The sequence below is a fragment of the Aphelocoma coerulescens genome, chromosome 10 (genome assembly GCF_041296385.1).
Source record: "Aphelocoma coerulescens isolate FSJ_1873_10779 chromosome 10, UR_Acoe_1.0, whole genome shotgun sequence".
NCBI classification, from domain to species: domain Eukaryota; kingdom Metazoa; phylum Chordata; class Aves; order Passeriformes; family Corvidae; genus Aphelocoma; species Aphelocoma coerulescens.
In genome coordinates this window covers 594,359-618,486 of record NC_091024.1, presented here as the reverse complement: position 1 = coordinate 618,486, position 24,128 = coordinate 594,359, and the positions used below count along the sequence as shown (strand labels likewise).

General features: G+C 37.4%; 1 protein-coding gene across 13 annotated transcripts in view; it reads right to left on the bottom strand.

Annotated features, from left to right (window-relative positions):
• Positions 1-24,128, bottom strand: part of WDR72 (WD repeat domain 72) — a 130,558-nt gene that overhangs the window by 24,515 nt on the left and 81,915 nt on the right. For 10 of the 13 annotated variants that reach the window (XM_069025441.1, XM_069025439.1, XM_069025438.1 and 7 more), the window contains 3 exons: positions 10,517-10,615; positions 536-4,759; positions 235-372 (listed from right to left, as the gene is read on the bottom strand). In XM_069025441.1, the coding sequence (XP_068881542.1) occupies positions 4,704-4,759; positions 10,517-10,615 (155 nt within the window). In that variant the 3' untranslated portion in view covers positions 235-372; positions 536-4,703. Of the gene's footprint in view, positions 1-234; positions 373-535; positions 4,760-10,516; positions 10,616-13,315; positions 13,460-19,056; positions 19,161-24,128 lie in introns of those variants that run through there. The other 3 variants (XM_069025445.1, XM_069025444.1, XM_069025450.1) reach the window with 3 other exon arrangements.

The following is a 24,128-nucleotide window of genomic DNA, read 5'->3' as shown; positions in this document are numbered from 1 at the left end:
AGGGTATGATTTCCTCATGTTCTTATTATCAAAAAGATCACACATTCTTTAGATAAAATTTGAGAATAAATAAGGGAATTATCACTATTTTTCTAGTGTTGGATATTGTTAATATTTTTCTGATGGGTTTTATTCTTTCAAATGCCCCTCACCAAAAAAAGAGAAATAAAATCTGCCAGTTAATGCAAAACTGGAGGGATTAACGTACTTAATGAAACAACATACACTACTTACTCCAGTGATGCTATTTTTCACAACTGTCTTTCTGAGAGTATTGCCGAGGAAGAAAGCCAGTTTTTAGTGCTGTATTTGCATGCCACAATGTAAATTCAGGCTGCACAACTCTATATTCTGATGTTAAACCTTCTTTACCTACATGAAAGAAAAAGATAAATGTAATTAAACTTGTATTGCTAAGAAATTTTTTCAAATGCAGAGTCTGCTCTAAAACTCTGCAGATGTTTGCTAAATTTCATAATCTTCAACACTTTAGCAAGTCACACTGCTTCACCTTCACAGCTCTGCTTGTACTCACCCCTCACAGCCACATCCACTGGAAGACGGGGAAGGTGTTCCTGCTGTGACGTGCCTCTGTCCCACAGCACACCTCTCAGACACACTTTAGACTTTCCAGCAGCTGTCATTCAAGAAACAAACTTCCCTTGGGCTCCAGTAAGACAATCCTGGGTTATTGTGTGGATTTTATGTTTCATCCAAGTTGAGAACTACTTCTCCAAAAGTAAGATTGATGAATTTTCACTTTGGGGATCTATGAATTCAAGTGACAGTCCAACCCAAATGCTAACAGTAATGCTAAGATCTTTGTCTAGCAGTTCAGACTACATACTCAGTGAGGAAGCAAAAAGGGGAAGACCAGTCCTTGAAATTCCTCTGCATCCTTTTGTCATGCAAGAACAGCCTGCGAAATCCAGCAGAAACATCCATTACAAGAAGCAGGACTTTGTCTTCACAGATCCCCCATCATGGATGTGGGTGCAATGCTATTCAGCACTGGCACAATGACAGGGATTTTTGCTGAAGCTCACTGTCCTGGTCTGCCTTCAGAGAACTTGCTCTTTCAAAAGGAGTAAAATCCTGGGCAGAGGTAATGCTGCTTACTGAAGCTGGCCCCTTCTTTTCTGAATTTCAACACTTCAGCTCAGTCAGATGTGCAAAACCGTTTCCCTTGCTAGGCTGCTGCTGTTTGGTGCTTGCAGCCCCATTGCATAGTGGTTTTGTGAAAATGTCTCTTTATTTCAAACACTGAATCTCATATACATATTTCAAGTCCCATGCCAATTAGCTTTCAGAGTATCTTCCATTGGATTGGGAAAAGGCATTACTCCACAAAATACAACCCCAGAATGGAAGCAGTTTATTACAATGATTAAATTTAAAATACGTAAATGGCACGAGAGATTTCAAAATATAATGTTTGGATTTGGAGATATAAATGAACAGTTAAAACTTTAGGGAGGTTTCCAGACAGGAATCTAAGTCAGTGACCATTCAGAATGACCATCCAGACCAAGTATGAATTATTTGGAAAACTCAAAATCCCTCATTCAGAATGACCATTCAGACCAAGTATGAATTATTTGGAAAACTCAAAAGCCCTCAAATAAAAGAGATGCCAAAGCATTTTGATTTGGTCTTATACTAAAGCAGTAAGTGTCTTAATTTTTTTTTAATAATATAATGAATTATGCATGTAATGTAAAAAATGCTTATTGGATTTGAAAGCCAAAGGTCTACGTTTAAGTAAGACCGCTGCATATGGCACCCTGAACTTCCAATTTCATGCTCACTTTTGTGTGACCTGTCCCACATTTTCACTCCACATTGCTTGCTCCTCCTTTGGTCTTTGCCCTGAGGCCAGTACTTGTCTTGGCACAGGCTGGGCACACAGGCAGTAGTGCAAACATAAGTGAGGAGACAGAAGCCTGAGGTTGGAGTGGGCAGTAATCCCCCGACTTTAAAACCACACCTTGAGCCATACAGGTCATTGAACCCCATGACTTCTGGATGGAAAAAAATCCAAGCCAAACCAAAACACCATGGTCCTTAAGCAGTTTAGGTATTCCTGAATTTTTTACCCCATATTTAAAATTTATACAGCTACTCAAAAATACTAGCATACTACTCCTTTTGACAAGATTTCTTCAGAGCAACTCAATAGAAAAATATATCCTTAATTGCCTTGGGACTTTGTTGTCAACTCCCATCTCCATAAGCATGAATGCAGTGGTACATCAGACCACAGTCACACAAAATGTTTCTCCAGTTTGGCTTACAAGAAGTACTTACTGCAGGAAGTGCATCTGTATTTCTGTATTCAGCTCTGAAATTGCCACTTCGTTGCAAAAAGATTTTTCTGAGCGAGTTCATCATGAGCACATATTATAAAGTTGGTTGTTTGAAAGACATCCAGAAGACAAGGGGAATATATTTGCTTTACTGGGAAATAAATGCACCTAATAAAAAAGTTCCTGCCTTACCTTACTGATCCTGTAATGATAATTAACACAAAGCACGCACAAGCATGTGCCGAACACTGACCATCACTGCACAAACCATTCCAGAGGGCTGGCTGTATTGGCAGGCTGCTGATGTGCACTGCTTTGCAGAATTAAAGACAAGCAATCAAATATCATGTTGCACAAATGTAATTGCTACTACAGCAGTACTGGGTGTTATGGACAACGCCAGTTCCTTGAGCTATGAGACCTCCTTGAACACATCCATTTTTGAAATATTTAACTGGAAGAGTTTTCAAGAGATTTGTTATCCTGGCCCAAGTGAGTAGATGCTAATGCAAAGCAATGATGCTTCTTGTGAATGGACTTTTTGATGTCTGTGGAAGAGTCTGCTGCAACAATTGGATGTGGTTGTTTACATGGAAGGGGAGCAAAGGAGGGAGATGAGTCCATCCTTTGTAATTTTTTTCTACGGTCTGCAAGGTTCCTGTGGGGCTACTAACAACTTACAATTAATTTACAACTTTATTTTTACCTTCTTGATGTTTGCAACTCTCATTCAGCCACAAAAGTTAAGAGAAGGATATATGTCAGCTGAAGACACATTCTGCTCTCAGTTGTGTTGTGCAGGTATAAATACCTCAGTATTATTCCACGCATCCAGCAGAAGAAATGCAAGAATGAAGCCATAGCACTCAATGTTCAGTCACCATAATTCAAATACAACCAAATACAAACAAAAGATACACTTCAGATAGGAAAATGCCTTCCACAAACAAGGAAAGTTGTTCCTGAAAAATACCAAATGTCTTAAAACCATTGACTTTTCTGCCCAAAGATGCCATTCTTCTGCATGGTATTTTATTAGGTGCATTTATCACAGAAAAATAACATTAACTATCTTTGTCTTCTCTGGATTGCAGCCAATTTGAATTACATATTCCTTAGCCGAATAAAAACTGGGATACTTCTCACAATGCCCTTCCACCACCCAGTGTGTCTGAAGACCGTACACTGCACTGAGGGACACGGACTTACAGGTTATAAAAAAAGAGAAGGAAGCAGCTTTCATGTCTGCTTCATTCAAACCATATTGTGGCAACAGAAACCAGGTTTTATCACTCCTGCAGCCATGACATACCCCCACAAGGAAGAAAAAGATTCATTACCAGAGAATCTTTCCACACTGAAAAAATTTCCACTCACCTAGTTAAGGCATTTTATGGCTAACATGACAATTAGAAGGGATAAATCAGACCAGGATTTCCACCATAAGGTGCACATCCTGAAGGTAAATTCTCAAATATCCTTGCCCTCATTAACACTCCAACTATTGGCAATACAGAAAGTGAGCTTACGGCTCTGAGCAGCCATTATTTGTCAAACCAGCCTAAGTCCATCAGAATATCAGGTGATAAATGGGTCTAATCAGCTGCACATATCCTACAAATATAAGGATATAATTAAAAAAAAAAGTAAAAGAAAAAAAGGAATAGTTGCTTTTCCCAATGAGCACAAATTGATATTCAGTGAAGTGTTATCATTTCCGAAGAGGACTCCAATGGGCTTCTCCAGTTTCATACTGGTACTGCATTTCTACAGATGATGGTAATGGTAGTATTTAGAGAAAAGGAAAATTTACATCCTAGACATGACCAGATTTGTTATCAATTTCCCATCCTCTCCTGTGCACAGAACATTCTTTGTATTTTATTTATTTCTAAATATTCCATGTTTAATTCAAATTGTGAATTTCTCTTTTCAGTGAAAACAAATATTCTAATTGTTTGAAATGCATTTGGTTTTGCCCAGTGTTAAAATGCTACTGGTAAGAATAGTCAGAAGCAAGAAGAGAGAAAAACTTAAACTTGATGTATGTAAAACAAAACTAAAATTGATATAATTGTTTAATGGCAATCAAAGTTGTAAAGATTCAGGATCACTACATAAACAAGTGAATGACACCTAAAAATAAAGAGCTGATATTTTTATATCATAACTACCAAAATTTAGTTGAATACATGTGAATCTATCAGTGATGGAAGTGTGAATTGAAGCCAGTAAATCAGCCAAAAGCAGCTGATCTTACGGAAGGTATTTCTTCTGAAAATGAATTGTTAAAGGTACCATAATAAATACAAAAAGCCATTTCATGTCCACCACACCACATATGGTCCTTGGTTGTCCTTCTACATCTTCTATTTCTTTTGTCTCAGCAGGGTTTTTCTAACACACCTTACAGGAGCACACCTTAGATATCCAGGGATGTGGCTTCATGTCATCTGGAAAAGAAATGTATGATTTCTTAATGATTTACAGTTTGAGGCTCAATGATTTTACAATTTGAGGTAATAGCTGAGACTCTGTTACTACAATATATGTTATTTTACAGTCTTTTTATAGAGTAACAAACTCTATAATTTTTGTAATGGAATAAAAGCTTTCAGCACCCTCACGTTAGTGTTAAAAGATCCAGAAATCTACCTCCAGAAGACCATTCACGTTGCAACTGATATACCACAAGAAGCAATATGGAACCTAAGACAGCTCAAGAGAATGTATGGCACTCCTCAAACTCTTTTCCTGCAGTCCTCTGCTTCTATTTTTTTTTGTTTTGTTTTGTTTTAAAGGAAAACGTTCCAGTGGATCAGCAGAAAAGTAATTTCTATTTTAAATTAAAAGTATTTTTATGTTTCCTCTGGAAAAATAATCATGAAATTATATATATTTTCTCTTAGCAGAAATAATCCTACAAGGCCTGTAAACAGAAGTAGTAAGTCACATTGTCAAGGCTTTTTAGAATTCCACAGAAAAGCTTTTAATCACCAACTTTTACCTTTGTGGTTTCTTTTAATTTGATGTATGGTAATATTTAAAACCTTAATTTTAAATATTACTTGCATTAGAAACACTGCTCAAACAGGTACCGCATCTTTTATTCCAGTCTCATGAGTATCTTGTAAATTTATCCTATCATCTATGATCTTTCTATCTGTATCACAGACACAGAGACACACACATTTTCTTGATGATTATTATGCAATCTTCTGAGTTTACAGTTTAATTTGCTATTAAAAAAACAAAACTGAAAGAAAACAAAAAAAATCACAAATCAAACCAAAACATAGTCATGATTCTAGTAACCCAGAACACTGATAGGCTATGACACTACATCTACTGCAGTGAAATTATGATGCATTCATCCATGCTTACACTGGAAATTCTAGAACTTCCTTCTGGAATAATTCCTGGGCACTGACATTTTATACACAGTCCCTGGGCCATCAGTGCCTGTGACCAGTGGGCTGGCCCTACATTGCATCCTCTTCCTGCTGCATGCATCCTCACCAGAAACAGCCTCCAACACCCCATTCCCAAGTCAGTCCTCGTTTTTTGCCTCCTGCTTTTCATGAGTATGCAAACAAAAAATTTTGATTTTCTAGGGTGCTTTGTACCTGGAAATCTACTGAACATTTACTTTTACATTCTGCCTGTGTTCTGATCAACAGCCATAGAGACACAATGCTGACTTAAAAAACACTCTTCAGTGGACGGAACTTTGAGCTGGTGAGTGTTTGATGCAGTAATTATAACTTGCCTGACAACAAGATAATCACACTTTTACTGCTGTATTTTTAAGCACAGTGTGGCTAATAAGAATCTGCTGTTGTTCATACATTTTTATTTCTATTCGCTGCAGTTCTGCCTCTCACAGACTGTATTTCAGGGACAGAGACCTTTCCCATCTCTGTGCCAAGGGCTAAACAGGACAAGCAATTAAGCAAGACTGCAAAAACTGCTCGGATTTTCCTGATTATCTGTTACACACCCAGAATTACATTCTGTCCTGAAAAGTGAAAAATTGAAGAGAAAGAAAATTTAGTATGTGCAATGGTTTTGGAATGAAGGGATGGGAGAGATCATGAGCTGCAGAAGGGACCAGGCAGGGATTCAGGCAGAGACTGTCTGATACTTAAGGCTATAAGTGTACAGGGTTTTTACCATTTACATGGTTTCTATCTAAAAGATGGAAAACACTGTATTTTCCATCTACAGCTTCAAATTCAATCTTCCATTAGTGAGGCTCAGTTTCCCTCTATTGTCAAGTGAAGTAATAGTCTATTTCCTACTCTACTGCAACGTGTCTTTTGGGGAAGAAAAGAGGGAAGAGGCATCTGCATCTACATTGTTTCTTGTGACTTCTGTTCAAATCTGTTCCTTTTTCCCACAGGAGCTGCACTTGCAGAACCCTCCTTAGTGGGACTGCCCCACATATCAAAGCTATGACACCTCAAGTTGTGCTTAGTCCTACTACAATCCTCTTAGATTTTGATTAACAAAATTCAGAGTATTTTCAATCCCCTTAGGAACCATCTCAAGCAATTCCCTTTGGCCACGATGATCTGCATCTGGGGGTGTAAAATTTCCACTGTTTGTACAAGAAAACTCAGGTGAACAGCTCAGACCTAGAAGTCTAACTAACACATCCACTGACACTCACTTTCAGCCTCTTTCTCAGTTTCCTTAAATGCAGGAAACTTGTCTGGTAAAATGGAAAACTGCTGGGAATATTTATTGAAAGAAAGAAGCACTTTAAGTGGTAGTGAATTCTTTATGGGGGGTTGATATGATTAAAAGTCAAGTTCTACAGAAAACTGTTGCAATTCTTATCTGATTATTACGTTCAAGGCCAGAGCAGAGACAAGTTTGAAAAGCTAAGGCTTTGCATGTCAAACAGGAGTAGTCCTCAGCATGTGGGGGAAAATGGCAGTGATAAACCTACTATTAGGCATCTGGGAGAGAAGCCCAGCATCTCCTCTGTGTGGGGCCTAAAATAGACATGAGCCACTATCACAGATAATGGCAGCCTGTAGCCACATGAAGGGAGCAACTAAAATCCATTTCACTTAGACAAGAAACTGCAGTCTGATATTTACCTGTGTCCATCACATGTGAAAAGTGTTTACTGTGAATTATCCAAGAGAGAAGTGCAGGTTGAGGGGTTTCATTACCTATCTAAGAGCAGTTCAGATCACACATTGAACACAAGAAATCACAGGTAAATCTTGGATTGGTGTCTTGGGTAGCAAATGGATTCCTGCTATTCATCTGAGCATATGCCTCCTACAATTGCTGGAGGCCCACACCCAGCGCAGTGAGAACATGTGCAGACACAGAAAATATGAAAGTAAAACTAACAGAGTAAGCTTTATGTGATTTTTAAAATAAAGATTACTTTGAAAATAAAGCTCATTCTAATGTCAAGGACAGAGACTGCATCTTTCACCAGTGAAAAACACAACACACAAATGTGTTAATGGCTGCTCTGCAGCCTTCCTGAATCTGGTAGAAGTTGTAATAAAGAACCTTTTCTAGGAATGGTTGGAATTCCTTCCAGGTATGTTGTCATATTTTCACCTTTTCCTCATCAGAAGAGATAATAAAATAAATATATTTCTTAACATCACTTTTGCACCTATGACAACTTCTTGTAAGTGAAGCACAAGAGACTCATTACAGATTAATTAATAAAAACTTATAAATTAAGTTTTTAAGGTTGCCTGGACTTTGAATATGCGTGAGAGGGATTCTAAAGTCACAGGTTTCACCAAACCAAATGCTGACCTCCCAAGCATTCTCACGTTCCATGACTCAAAGGTAAAGCACCTGAGAAATTCATAGGCAACTGAATGTCATATTATAGTTTCAATGTTTGCTACTGAAAGTAAATGGTAAGCTTTAAGTAAATGTATTGTGTTACCAAATCTTTCCTTTCAAACAAGCACTTCTGTCAGAAGTGTCTTAATTTCTTATCACAGAATTTCATCCGCACAAGGAGCAATAAATAATTCATGTTCCTAGCTCTTTGTTGTGTGTCCCTGAACTGCACAGAGCTGGAAGGCTGACAGCTGTGTCAGGACAAGCACCAAAGATCTGACATGACAAGTGACTAACAAGTTTCTTTCAGTCTATAGTGAAAGAAGACAATAGCATAAAGTGCAAAAACGAAATCCTGAAACAAAATGAAACTGTTTCTTTCTCTTTACCTAAGTGTTTGCTATGAGCTTATTTCCGACCCATAACCTCTGGTCATTTTATAGTACTGCCCAACCCCCTTTACTCCTCACATTCGCCTGGCCATTTACGCCTGTCCACGGATCAATATGAGCAATTCTTGGAGAAATACGATGTCTCCATGACAACCAAGCCACAAATTCTCAGTGGAAAGCAGTGAGACCAGTAGTGAAATCTCCTGAGGTTTTCAGACCTATAAGACAAGATGTCTTAAAATGCAGGAATGGACAGAAACAAAAGCCAGAGTAATTCATTGTTTATTACTAGTTTAATGATGTCAGATGGACTGATTGGAATTCAGTTTTTAAGTTTGGATGCTTTATCAACACGTATTTTTGCCAGTCAATATTCACCTCCTGACAGGCTTTTATTCTTTCCATTACTTCATACAGATATGCAGAGAGCAGAAGTGGGTATATAAGTTCCCATCCAAACAGGTACACTTTGCCAGAGAGAATTAATTTAAGGTTAAAATTAGTGTTATCTTTAAGGTACATTCATTCTTCCCTCAATACTTTAGTGCCACCTTGCTTTAATCCTTCCTCACTTCAAAACTTATCAAATCTTGGACAATCCATATTTTGGCCCATAATTGCTGTTGAAGGGACTACAGACAGTTTCTGAAGGAGATACTAAACACCACATATTGTCAAACTTGGCTCCTTTCTGAGTAGATTATCTATTTCTTTCTAAAACTCATGCTGGTTTCTGCTGGACAACATTGAATCCAAGTCCGTGTGGCTTTAAAATGAATAGAGATTTACAATTCATTGGTTTCAATTATTGTAACATATACTGGTGTTCATTTCTCTGGAAAAGATGAAAAGGGAATGTAGTTCAAATCAGGTATATGACAGTAGTTGAACTCCCAAGGAATCTTGGAAGAGTGGAGTGTGCTGAAATATAATCCCCCAGACATGGGTCCTATCCGGGTTCTGAGATGACTTAGGGGACCTGACATGGATTTCAGACTGCACCCTTTGACTGAAAATTAAATCTCAGCAGTGTTCCTTGGGGAAGGATCAGGGGACTGTTGGCAGCTGCCCCCTGTCAGCACAGGCTGCAAGATTTGGAAATCTCTTAACTAAGCTGACAGGCCGCAGAGACGATGAATCAAAAATATGATACACGGATCAGCACACAAAGATGCAGGAGGGTATAGAGAAACCAGATAAAGCAGGGAAGGAAAATACCAAGTGAAGAAAGATGTTTAACTCTTTCACTAATGAGGGCTATGTGCAGGTTATGTGTGTAGTGTATATGGGTCAAGCTCACAGTTTCCTTAAAAGATCTTAGTATTTAGTCGCACAGAATGTTTTTAATCAGCTGTGACTTGATACAATTTCTATTTAATTGTTTCCTTTTGGGATTCATTTAATAAATTTCGTAGATGTTCCATAACGAGAAAGATAATGAAACTACATGAAGATAAATCTTTCGGTTACCAAAAAGGATGCACTTTATGGATGTTCCTGTATTTAGCTGAATCAATGTTAAGAGTCATTAAAATGAAATAAAGATTGTGAGCTGATTTAAGGGAAAGATTCAAGCTATTTAATGCCACCAATTTGCTTTCCTCCAGAGATACGGTGTTTGAGTGTCCGCTGCTGCATTCAGCTGCAGTATATACAGTACTTCTAATTTTTCATAATCTCACGCTACCTTCAAAGGGTCAGACATTGTACATATATTAAGTAAGCAGTGTAGTCCAAAAGTAATCATAATGAACTAGTAGTGTCAGCTTTCTTTTTGGTCATAAAGCCTTTATCCTTTCTAAGAGCTGAATTCCTGATGAAAGAGGAAAGGATAACAGCTCCACACCGTGACCCCTGGAGGTGACCATTAATTTGACATTGCAGCTGCTAAAAAGGAAACAGCATTACAATGTGCTTTTTTTTTGTGACCCAAAAGCTGTGTCAGATTTATCACTTGATACTTGGTGGCTGTCTTTAAACACCTCTCACCTGGACTCTCACACTCTTCCAAGACACATCTGTCAGGCGCATCCTCCACATCTTGGAAGTTTGCCGAGGTGGAGCTCTTGTCATGCTTCAGCACACTGACTAGAGCAATAAAGAATAAAAACACAGGGAGGGAGAAATGTAATGTATGCAAAAACCAACACTTCCTGATTTTCTGCAGAGCTTTCAATGCTGAAGACATAATTTGTAGAAACAAATAATAGATTGAAAAAACCCCAAAAACTCAAAGTACTTATATGTAACCACAGGACAGTTGAAAAATCTATAGACAAGAATTTATGCAGTGTGAAGTTTGAGACAACATCTTAAATGAGGCCCCTTTGAACTAGAAAACCAGCTTTTACTTACAGAATCCTCAAATAATAAAATAATTTGGAAGACATAAAAAAATGCTTGTCTGTTTAACCAAAGAAGAGAGTAAAGAACATAAAAGATAAATTAGACGGTTTTGTAATTACTGGAGTCATTCTGGAGGGAGAGAAATAGTGTTTACTTTAAGATGAAAATATGTTGTATACAACAAGCTGGAATGTGTATGAAAATTAGCAGTAATTCCAAAGTGCAGTGAAACCCAGACTGAGTTGCAGTTTAAAGATTACCAAATTTGGTTACATGTTTTACTTAATTGCTAAAACCATTTTCATTTCAGAGCATACAAATATTTGCAGGGTAACAATTACTTGTCTATATATGACTTTCTAATTCCCTTAGCTTTTGAACAGATCCCACATAACTTTTCCTGAGCAGAAGAGAGGTATTTCCCTTGTCAAAGTCCATTTCCCTCTCTTCTGCTTCATATCTCCATATGGAGCCACAAACACAGCTTGAAGACGAAGTACAATTATCATGCCTTATATTATGGAACAGCACAGTTAAGACTAGATCTCAATTTTTCTGTCCTGTTAAAACTCTTAGCTGATCCTATTTCCTAGAAAAACAGCAGTGGCTAGAAAACATTTCTTTTTTTTGCAGTATCTAGAAAACCAAGCAAAGTTCCAAACTTCCAGGGGGATGAGGATAACAATGGCTATGCACAATCTCAGTGTTCTTCTGTCTTCTTTTCAAAAGAGGAAATTCCCTTATAAATTTGAATGGATTTTTTTTTTAGACCAAATGAATATTTGCTGAAGGATTATGTAATTCAAGCACTTATTTAAATTCTCCAAGATTATGAATGAACCAACAAGGCCTCAGGGCAGTATGCAGACACTGGGAGCTCAAAAGACACATATTCCACTTCAGTGCTCTGTGCTTTCCAAGAGTTTGCAGCTATTGATCCCAGGTCACCAAAAGGTTCCATCATTCTTGACTCCTGCAACAGAGTCTGTCTGAAGCAATCAGGGTTTCAAGACTATTGTGGAATTAGAACTTTGAAAATGTAATATTAAAACATAATAAATAATAAGATCTATGATAGTGACACCATGCATTTCACCTGAAAAAACAAAAAACCAGTAAGTTTTGATTAAAATATTTGCTTTGGATAGAAACAAATCAGTACATAAAACCTTGTCCAGGTAAAGCAGGAAGTGATGACATGATGACGTGCACGGCAGTTCAGCAGGTGTGAGTGAAGGGAGGGAAGTGCTTGTTTCAGAAAACCAGGAGACAGGCTGGGACAGGCTGGGATGGGTCACTGGTGCAAGTAAGGGAAGTATCCCTCAGCCCTGTCACCTGCTCAGAAGTACACACACCTCCCTAGATAAAACCCAGGCAAATAAACTTCACAAGACCCTGGTTTATGAAGTTACATAATGACTGTATGCAGTGAGCAAGAAAGGGACCAAGGCAGAGACCTTCAGAGCTTTCTTTTCTAAAACATCACATTACATGCTCAATTGGAAAAGAAAGGTTTCTTAAAAATATCATAGAAGAACAAAGGGAATTGAAAAGTTAAAAATAAGGAAAGTACAGTCTGGCCCAAATAAAGAGTGAAAGTAAAAATGGCATTATGTAATCAAGGAAAAATATAAAAACATCTCAGCACTACCACCTACTTTACTGCATGTTCCCTTAGGGGAATAGGATTTTATGTACAAATATCAATAGGAGAAATAGTGTTCTGAATTGCTTATACTGAGGACGCTGATGGAATTTAAGTTATTTAAACATAAACAGTGTCATCTTTATTCAGGAGATACTCTGTCCTACTTTGGGTCTAAATGGACCTTAAAATTACTTTTGCTTCCCTTTGAAAGGTAATCTCTGTAGTCAAAGTGACATAAATACAGTATAAATGAGCCCCAAATCTGAGTCGTAGGAAACTTAAAAACCATTTCTTATTTTATAACTCCAGTAACATTTTCTTTCTATTTAGTGCAGTGTCATTTCCATTGTTACATGGACAGCAGCTATTACCTTTTTAAGCATGGAAATACGGTAAAAGGACGTATTTCATTGAAGCAAATGACCTTGAACTTAGCATATAAAGACAACATAAATCTTCATTGTACAGGATCAATCTTGAGAATTGTAGAATTTTTTTCTGAGGCATCTTAATGAGCTCTTAGGACTTGTTTACTGAACTTGATACCCATTCTCTTACATTATTGAAACAGAAAAAGTCAGTAAAATAGATACAGGATTTAGAACAGTAAAGGAATGTCATAAGATCATAGTATTTAATAAAACATTTATGTATCTAGTTTCAAAATATTTCAAACAATTCCACACAATAAAAACAAATAATTTCCATAAAGATAACACAGACTGGTGATCAATCTTTAAAGAACAGTCTTTGAACAAACTGTTGAAGCTGTTCTTTGTGAAAATAGCCTAATCACTAAATACAGCAACAACTCATCACTGTCATTTATTTCCACGCATTTGGTCGAAACTCTGAAAAGCCTTGTTGCACTCTGGAAATATCCCACACTGAAGTCCAAATAACATTCTCTGCATACCAATTTTCAAAGGGCAGACACACTGGAGAAAGAAGTTTGCATAACACAGGTGAATAAAACATTTAACATTTTCTAATAAGAGACCTGTGTTATTGATAAGGTGGTGACCTAAAGACAGTCTGTCTGCAGAGAAAACAAGAACTTATTTGTCATTCAAAACAACTGGATAGGGTAACAAAAATTATTTTTCATTCGAAGATAATAGGCAAGAGAGGATACAGGTGATAAATATATTTAAGGTCCAATATGGAATAGAAAGCAACCAGAATCTAAATAAAACTGCATGAAAAAAAAAGCTGTAAAGGGAAACAAAATGCTTGTATTTTTTATTTTTGTAAATGGATAAAACAATTGTGCTGCAGTGCCACTTCTGAGCTCTATGGCTTCTACAGGCACTTACTGTATTGTATCTAAGAAGCTTGATGGAGCAATAAATGCTTTGAGTACTATTTTAAAAGCACATTTCATAGATATCATAAAAATATAGTGAAAAGCATAAGAACAGACATATTTGCTGAGACTAAAAAATATCAGTGTAAGACTCCAAGAATCATAAAATAATTCTTCACCAGAAATTTCTCCTAAAGTCCAATTTGAAACTTAAGGAATTACAAAGAATTTTTCCCCCTCTTGTGATAACTCACGGTAGATTTCTGTTTCATGAACTTGTCCGGTTTTTCCTTAAATGTGGAATTTCTGCACCTTTAACATCCTACACCCTAACTCACTCTGACATAGCAAACTCTGTAGTTTTATCACATAGGAAGGCATCTCATTTTGTTTGTCTGCCTAGTCCCTGTTGGCTTAACATGCAACTTCTTGTTTCAGAAAAGGTACAGGTACGAGCCCTGCACACTCTCTCCATGACCCCTGTGGCTGAAATCCTTTGTTTTATCTCTTTTCCAGACTGAAAGGTCCTATCTACTTAGCTTTTCCCATGTATTTCCAGCCAAACTACAAGGGTAAGATTATTTCATGAGTATTACAAGAAATGCAGAACATATTCATGAGCTGCCAAGAGAAGTATCAGCAGCACTCCCCACAGTCCCAGAGACACAGGAAAGGAGGACACTGAGGTGCCCCTGCTCAGATGGGGCTCCCGCAATGCCCCTGTGGCAGGTGAGGCTCCCGCACAGCTGGATGGGGACATGCCCTTGATGGCACCAGTGCTGAGCACAGCTCAAGGGTAACTGCACAGGTTTTCCAGGTGAGACTCCCTTGTATGGTGCTTGCCTTTGTTGCCACATCAGGAATGCTGTTGACTCATGCTCAGCTTGTGATCCAGATTCTTTCCTGAGAAGCTGTAACTTTGCTTTTTCTTCCCCACTCTGTCTATTTGCAGGAGATTAATCCTAGCTCAGTCTAGATCCCTGTTCTCATCCTTATTGAAATGAACCCTATTTTTTTCCTAGACCATTTCTCAGGCCCTATAAACTCAGGCCCTATAAACTTCATCTCACTGACAGAAGACATCAGTTGCTGGTCATTTCAGAATTTTTGGTGTCATTTGAAAAGATCTGCAGAGGAGTATGTAGATGTCATTTAATTGAGAATAGCCGGTTGTTATCTTCTGATGATTAAATATCACACTGGCCCAGTTTTCATTGCATTTTAATTTCAAAAAGAAAGATGAAGATGTTAACCTAGAGAAACACATTATTATTCTGAAGTGAATGCTGAAGCATATGGAAGTTGAAATAAGCCAGTATGGAACTAGTCAAACTGGAAGGTCCTGCTTGAATCCATTACAATGAATGCAGAAGTAGGACCTATACGACATGGCAGAGCTCAGTTTGCAGAACAACCAACCCACGTGCCTGGGAAGCCTGAGCTGGCTCTTGCACTTTGAAGGCACATGCAAACAGAGCTCATGCCACTTGCCAGGTGAATTGCAACTAAAGAACATTTTTTCCTTCTGTATGTGAGAAAGGTCTTAATATATCAAAAAAACCTCTGAAAGTCCATTTTCCTCTCTCCTTATATCTATGAGGGCAGCATTCCTCCAGACAGAAAACCTGAAATTTTCAGTGATTCTTTTCCCAACATACCTTGAAGTTTTATTCACCCAGAGGGACTTCTCTCAACTAAAATATAATGGCATGTAACAAATTATGCCCTCAAAGGACATCCCATTTTTGTTTCATTAGTGCAATGAAACATTCACTCAATTTTAAAGCAGTTGTCTTGATCTTAGTTGTGATTTATACCAGATTCTATCAATGTATTCTGTGTAGTATATATTATATAACACCTAACTAGTTAAATTTGTCTCTGTGGGTTCTGCTGCAAGAAATAAAATACTTTCCCATAAAATTCCACACAGCATCTACCACACAGCTCTGAAGCACAAGATTCTGTAAAACTCAGGAGGACTTAAAAAAGGAAGCTGCCTTTTATTAATTCTCCTATTTTTATATACTGTTTCTTCTTCTCAATGCCCTCTCTGGCTAGAAAGCCTAAATTTCTCTTTTCCAATTTCCCTAAGTGTGTCTTTTAATCAAACATGATGTTAGACTGAATTATTTGATCAACATAATTTATCCCTCTCTCATTTTTTTTTTTCCAACCAATAACTGGGAGACAATAGCGAAGAAAAAAAGAGTTACAGAATTAGTAAAGAAAGCCGAAATCTGTTAGTTACTAGATAATCAATCTCTTTCTCAATTAAAGTACATAACATTTCCTCGCCTATCTAAATTTCTAAAAACATCACAGAATATGCTGATATGGAAGGGCCCCACAAGGATCACCAAGTCCAACTCCTGGCCCTGCACAGCACCATCCCCAAGAATCCCACCCTGTGCCTGAAAGTATTATCCAAACTCCTGTTGAGCTCTATCAGGTTTGGTGCTGTTACCACTTCTCTGGGGAGCCTGTTCCAGTGCCTGACCACCAAGCAGCAAGGATGATGAACCTTTCTCTAAAGAAATACAACACAACTTCCCCTGGTTTCTGTACATTACACCAATGGTGCGGGAGAGCACACAGTGCAGATGTGAATTCTATCAGTGTATCAGTAGCACCTACAAAACCAACAAAGAAATACTTCCTCTTTTTAAAATTGCATAGTTGACAGTACTGACATTATTATTTTCATGACAGTAGATTGATTTGGTATTCAAGTATAAAATCATTAATCAGGAAGCTTGCAGAGGATTCTGGTTAAGTCCCTTTCTACAGAGAAATTCTTGCTGTAGATTGCCTCAATTTGCTTTTAAAACCAAACCAAAACAAAAGCGTGCAGCACAGTTATGACACTGACACATCCCTGTGCATAATATGAGTGTTACAGCTTGTATAGTCTTCCCATCTCTCGATCAAAGCTGTCCAAATAGCTTAATCCATGGAAAAAAAAAATATACCGAGAGTCTTTATTAACCTCTTCTGGCCAGATTATTGTTATTCTTTTGCATTACGGCCTTGGAGATGTATTACTGATAGCGAGGTAAAGCCAACTGCAGCACAGCATGACTCTGCTGAATGGCTGCTGTAGGAAAGTGGAAGTACTTATTTCCAAGACATTTCTGTGATGCTCCCTACTGTTACAATGTTATCTGACTTCAAAAGATTTTCAGTTCAATTGTAAGCAATAAGTAAACTCAAGGAGTACAGAACTGTATACTGAAGAGTTTCACTAGCTGGTCAAACAGGCATTATTCCAAGAAACTAATGTTGTATAGGACTGCTTCCTGGTGGCTGAGATCTCTGATTGGCAAAAGACAGTGGACTTTTCAGTCAGCAAGCTAGTTACCCATGGATGTGGCTCAAGGCTGACGCACAGATTGACTGGTTCACACTAATTTACTTCACACAGATTCCATTTATCTCCTAGAAGATCCCCTGGCAGCAGCTTATAATGGCATATCCTAGGATGCCTGCCTGCATGAGTTTTTAAAGCGGCAGAGCTTGATGAATCTAAGTCCAGAAAACAGTTCACAGATTGAGGACTAGGTGCAATCAAAAAACACCAAGTAGCACAGCTGGGACTTGCTAGCTTGCTTGACTGGTTTGAGCAGCTGAGCATTAACTACGCTTGCTTTCCTGCTGGCAGCCCTGTGTCACTAGGACAAATCGGAGCACTACCCGACAGAGGAGGAGAAAGAGAAAAAGAAAGAGAAAAAAAAAAAGAAAAATAAGGAAAAAAAAGAAAAAGCACAGATTATTGCATGTGTACTACTTACAGATACAGGAATAACTCATTAGAACATTTAATCTCTATTCAACCCTAGGATTATTAAAGTAAATAATGCGCTGTCACAAAATAATGCAAGTTTTGAGGTTGGAAATTTGGAAAATTTTCTTTTGGTCGTGGGGACAGCTCCTAGGAAAAAGACCTGAATGAAACTAAAGTTGTTCTCATTTCTTTCTTATTGAAAATAAAACATATTTGATCTATTAATTCATGTACAATGAAAAACAGTTACCAATATAGTTGATTATTCATTACAGCAATGTGAGCTACATATCAATGCATTGCCTTGCTCCTACAGAGAGCAGTAGACTTCAATACATGCAAGTTTTTAAGTAGTATTTTTAAAAGGACTGAAAATACAGGCTTACACTAAAGCTCTCAAAATTCAGATAGACAGAGACTATTCTTTAAAGTACTTTTTAGAAAGGAAGCAAAAATTACTATTAGCAGAGAATAACATATGACAGCAAATGTATTATGAGAGATCCAAAGCACATTTATTACTTAGAAGGTTGAAGACTCAGCTGTAGTACTAGTTGATGAAAAAGTAGGATTAAGGCTTTAGTATGAGTCTTGACATGATCATGTTGTCTGCCTGCTGTCTTAAGCTTTGAAAAACAGCTGGGATCATCTTCTTATAAGCTCCAACTCAAAGATGTTTAAGCAGTTCCAAATCCAATTAAACAGAGGTAAATATAAGGAAGGGCCCTACTGAGCCAAATCATCTTATTTTTTTAATGAAAACCAGCATAATTGCAGGTTACACAACTCCTTAATCTCACTTTAAACCTAACAGACTGCTGCCTTACAGTACACATGGCAAGTCTAGTTAACCCAAGCATTCTGTATTGGTGTGCTTAATTTTTGATCGTTATCCTTTATTATGTTACTTGTAATCCTAAAAGCCTATGATTGTGTCCAGATATTTGGCAAGGATTGTACCTGGATATACAAGGATTCCTCTTCTAAGAGTAATGGATTAATTGGATAGTACTGTATGACTAGTAGATGGTTTGCAGTGAAACTGCTGTGCAGTTTTTAATTTGTGAACTCCACTTCCTTCTCCTCCTGTGCCCATCCTTTAAATAAATTGCCTTTTTGAACATTAGCAGTGTTGATGGAGTAACCTATCTATTCTCACCCCTAACATGACAATGGATTAGAAATAACATTGCCCTTTAGAGTGGGCTGCTTACTAAAATCCTCTTCATAAAAATTAATGGAAGATATGGAAATTGTACTTTTCACAGGGAATTGCATATTCAATTTAAAAGTGGATATCTTAAGAACATGACCCAATCAGACTATGATTACTTAAAGGCTTAGAGCATTAGACCCTTTATTTTCCATAGTCAAAAGTCATATTGTACCAAGGTATGTATTTTTCATATTAATACATTTAGTACCCAAAAAGCAAAAACACACATAGGTAATCCTTCTACTTTGTTCTATAAATATGCACAAGGACATTCTCCAAGGATGTAAAGGCAAAATCTCATCAGGGACTACTTCAAATACAAGCTCCTCATGTCTGTAAGAGAAAGAATGAAATTTAAATGATCGGGAGTGGACTGTTCGCAGTGATTGTGTTACATTATGCATGATTCTTGGCTGCACAGGATTTAATTAATGATTTCCAGTTACTTGGCCAAGATTTGTAGTGAATTGGTGTTTAGGGCATCAAACTAACATCTCACACTACAATTTTGTATTTCTTCCCAAGCACCAGTTACTAGGGGTTGCTGTCCCCTTTGTTTTTTTGTAGCTGGAAATCAGTTTTGTATATAAGGACAATAATTCTGGGCTGTGTTACAGAAGCATGAGTTTAGATTTAAGACAGATTTAGATCAAAGCAGTTATTCTCCTGATGCAATTTAGAACAAAATTTGGGCTTTGCTATTTTCTGAATTAATAAGCAATACCTGTTGCTATGTATAAGTATCAGAAAGGTGCTTGTCAAACTGCTGGATGGTACTTAATTATATTGGTAATTAACGTGGATCATCTGCTCCAGTTACCACAAAACAGACAAGGGTTTGGGAAACGGACTCTCCACTTTAAGCACCACAGAAAACAAATGTGTCACTCCCTCATATGAGTACATAAGCAAGAATCTGTGAAGTACTTAATGGGTAAAAGATGACCCCTGCCAAATACTGCACCTTCACTCCACCTACACTCAGCCCCATCCTTCAGGCCATCAGCAAGACCTATCTGTAAGGGAACAAGAGCCTGCAGCCTCCCTTTGAGACAGGTAATAAAGAGGCAAGACAGACACCACAGGCACTTCCAAGACTGACTGACAACTGTCATTGTGCTCCAGAGGCTGTGTGAAAGTACATGTGTGAAGAACTAAAAAGCATGAGTCCAAAAAGTGCAGTTGATCTGCCTTGTCAGGTGAGACACTGTACAGGACCATGCTCTTACTGGAGTTAGGGACCACAGTGGGACAAAGAGCCAAGGAGTAACACATGTGAGCTCTTCCATGATCTCTTTGATGCATTCAAGTGCTGTGTATGTGTGAGGCAGAAATTATCTAGATGGAGAAGTGGCAGGATATTTCAAAATGTCAAATTCACTGCACTTTGCTTAAATAAGGTTGGTCAAATATAACAGGGGGATGCTGCTCAGTGCTGCCAAACTTAAAAGTCTGTCACCAGTTTTGGTACTGCTCACTTTCAGCAAAGGACTGAAGCTCCCAGAGGTATGAGGTTAAAAAAGCAAAAAAAGAGAAGAAGAAAAAAAGTTTTCTTTAGGTTATTTTTTAACTTGTTTTGTTTTGTTGGTTTTTTTTCCAAGTGTTAGCCTTTTGGGGTGTTGAGCCTTTAATCCTCAGGAAGAGTAATTTGCTTAGAGCAATAATTGCATACTATCACTTTACCATATGAACTGGAACTTTTGGGAAAGAAACACACAAGATACTGTAAGATTTACCATAAAATTATGAGGGTTGGTGAAACATTACATTCACTGGCTGTATTTGTATTACCACAGTAGCCAAATCACTGATTAGAATTTGATTTTTCATTAATGCCTGATCATTAGTTTCTTGTTAGTTCTGAAAACAAACATTTCTATTGCTTTTTGTAATATACATTGTCAAAAGTATCTGGAATATCTTTATTTAGGTATTCTGAAACTTAAGTGCACTAGGGTATTATTTATTTGTGTACATCTATATTCCAATTCACACATAGAGAAGGTACGTATACACTGACTATTTGGAAATTATCCAGTCCTCAACAAGAAATTCCATATGGAAGTGTCCTACCTGTCTGCTGCAGATACTTCAAATTGTATTGTTGGTATTCTTCTCTTTTACTGCTTGATTTGTTTCTGTTCCTATTTCCTTTCAACTACCAACTTGTCTGCACATTCAGAGGTGAATCTAGGGACAGTCATATATATCCTTGTTCATATGGAAGGATAAAAACAAATTTAGTGTTTCAAGATACAAAACTGCCAGTTCAGGAGATCACTGAAGGTTACACTCCAGCTTGTAAGATGAGTGAAGTGGAAATGCCAAAAGGGCTCCTGCACAAAAAAGGTACAAATGTGCAGCAGGACCTTGACTGCAGTTTCAAAAGCACTGTGCAATTGCTGTAGCATAATTAACAGAAAACACAGCAGTCTTGTAAAATAAATCACAGAATGCTCACTCCCTTTTTCACCTCTGTGTTGACTAAGTGCACTTTTATAAAAACCAATAGAGCTGTTCTTGATTTACCACAATCTGAGTTTGGCCAAGGTGACCGAGCTGAAGCAAGCAGTGTAGAAATTCTAATGGGTACGTGAAAAGGATTAGAACAGATACTGTAAATGTAAGATGAATTTCCATAGCTACATTCAAAAGAACAGAAGACAAGTTCACTTATAACTGGCACACAGGAATCTGCTTAATCCTTTCCAAAATAACCCAAGTAAATTCTGAGCTTCAAAATAGAGCTTCAGACTACTTATTCCAGTGATTTGAGACTGCACAGCTGTAGCACCACAGTGTAACTGCTTTCAGTTGTTAATTAAACACACAAAGCCCACTGAAGCTTACAGGCACTCCAGTCTTTGCACATGCTTTATCACAAATGACAAATGCAGGTGGACCTCTAGCCATAAACTGCTCCCGTAACCCAATGCTTCTTCCAGAGGAGAGGAGCCTACCTCTGGCGAGAGAGCTCCACATTTTTACATTGCTACAGAATTGCAAGAATTCTTGTGGCAGTATGTGAAAAAATACCTACAGTGCATGTGGTCTACTGGACTTCAAGAGGGTGCAAAAAGATCTACAGCTGTGTAAGGCATTCCTACCTAGGGGTATTAACTTAGAGACGCTATTTTTCCTGGAAAATATGAAAGGCTAAAGAACAGATTTAAATAGTTCTTACAATGGGAAATATTAAATTAGTATTAAAAACTTGGGATCACAGCAGTATTTACCATACTGTATCGCTGTAAAACACATTACCTCTATCTACCTGACACTTTTATAGTTGCATATACAGCTGCCACTTCAGGTTCCATTCCCAGAAAATTACTGATTCAGAGCTAAAGGAAAGCAAAAACGTGGTTTACGAGAACAATTGACTTGCTTTGTTCTAGCTCATGAAGACAGATACAGAGTGCAAATGAACAGGCAGGGCTCACTTTCCTTCTTGTCTTATTTTTTATTCTAACAATGTCACCTGCTAAAGAACAGATTTTTTTTATTGGTTTCTTTGAGACTGCACCCTCTTTTGGATACATATTTATTTTCTTTACCTTTGACTTCTCAGGGAGCTTCACTTACCACTCAGTGTAAAGACAGTAGAGGGGTTCTCCTTCCTCTTTGTTCACTTGGTTGGTACTTGTAAAGACAAGTCAATCTCTCACCAGTTAAATGTTTGTTAAAAAAGGAAGATGAAATTTATTTTCTCATTAATCTGTTAAGTACTCTTTTCTATGTATTTTTCTACTCATTATATGTCTGCAAGTATTATTGGTAACTTGCTTCTCATTTTAACTAGCAGTATTGCTTTCTTTCATCCAGCAATTGGATGGCATTCTCCACATTTCTTGAGCCTAAATTTAAGAACCTTTGAAGCATTTTTATGATACTATGAAACGCAAACTTGGTCCCTTCTGTACACACATCTGCAAATCTTTCATGAACATGTAACATTCATAACATGCATAAGGAGGAATGATAAACGCCTTTTTTCACTTTCTAAAGTACACTGGGATATGTGCTAGAGCATTTCACAAATATTAAGACAGTAAGTGTTTCTCAAACAAACAACAATGTATATTTATTGCACCATAATTTTTTTGTTTGTATGACAATAAAGGCTAGAACAGGACCTGGGGTTAACTTGCATATGGCAGCACATGGCCATGTCTCTAGAAGATTCAGAGGGAACACTGAGAAATCTCCACTCAGCTCATCTATACTAAAAATAGGTTACTTGTTTGGGAGCACAGTGTGTAGGTAGAAGCCAACAAGTATGATGTATAAAATTACAGAATACCTGCAAGATAGAGACATTACTTACGAACAAGAGAAAGTCTGCACTTCAAACACTGCACAGGGCTAAATACTATCCTGCATTTCATTAATAACAAATGGCTTTGTTTAACTTTCAGTTAAAAACAACCCAACCACAAAAACCCTTAATGTGCCATCAAGACTGTAATGAGTACAAGACTGTTCCTAAAGCTAAGGAATTTGTTAAAAGGACTACTGCACCGTGGTACAACTCTCCCCATAATAAGCAGATTTTCGGCTTACATCATTAGAAGAAAACACTTCATACCAACCAAATGTTATGTACACCTTATCAGTACACATTTTTTTTTCTCTTCTAGTAGAAATACCAAAAAAGAGCTGATAACCTTACTGAATACTAATTAGTGACAGCTGCATTTACAAATGTGCTTGACTACAGATATTTGAAACACTAGAAATACAGTATTTACAATAATTTGAGTACCTACACGAATACAGATATTCAGGGTTTTTTAAATAAAATTTTAATTTATCACTACTTGTTAATAGCAATTTTCTTCATTTAGGTACATATGATTCGTCATATTTAAGATACATACACATTCTGTTACTTAAAGAATGTATTTTACAGCAACATTTAAGAAACCATAAATTTAGGACAGTATTACTAGAGGAAATCCACTTCTCTGAAAGCTGTATATTTGCAATACATTGTTGAAGTATATATTGCATTAATACTTCACTGTGCTTCTAAAAATTAATATAGGTTATTTGTTTATTACTACATCAAGGTTATTCATCATATGCAGTGTCAGAAAGCACAAGCTGATATCTCATATTGTCTGCTTCAAGGGCAAGACCAATGTGACCTTTGGCTCTTTCTTTTAAAAAGGATGAAATCATTCCAGAGGGATAAGGCTGAACTGCACAGCTCCCTTTAAGAATCAATCTGCCATTTTTGGTTTCCAATTTTCCATACTGTAGTATGGCTAGTTAAGATCTGATGGCTAATTTTCCCTT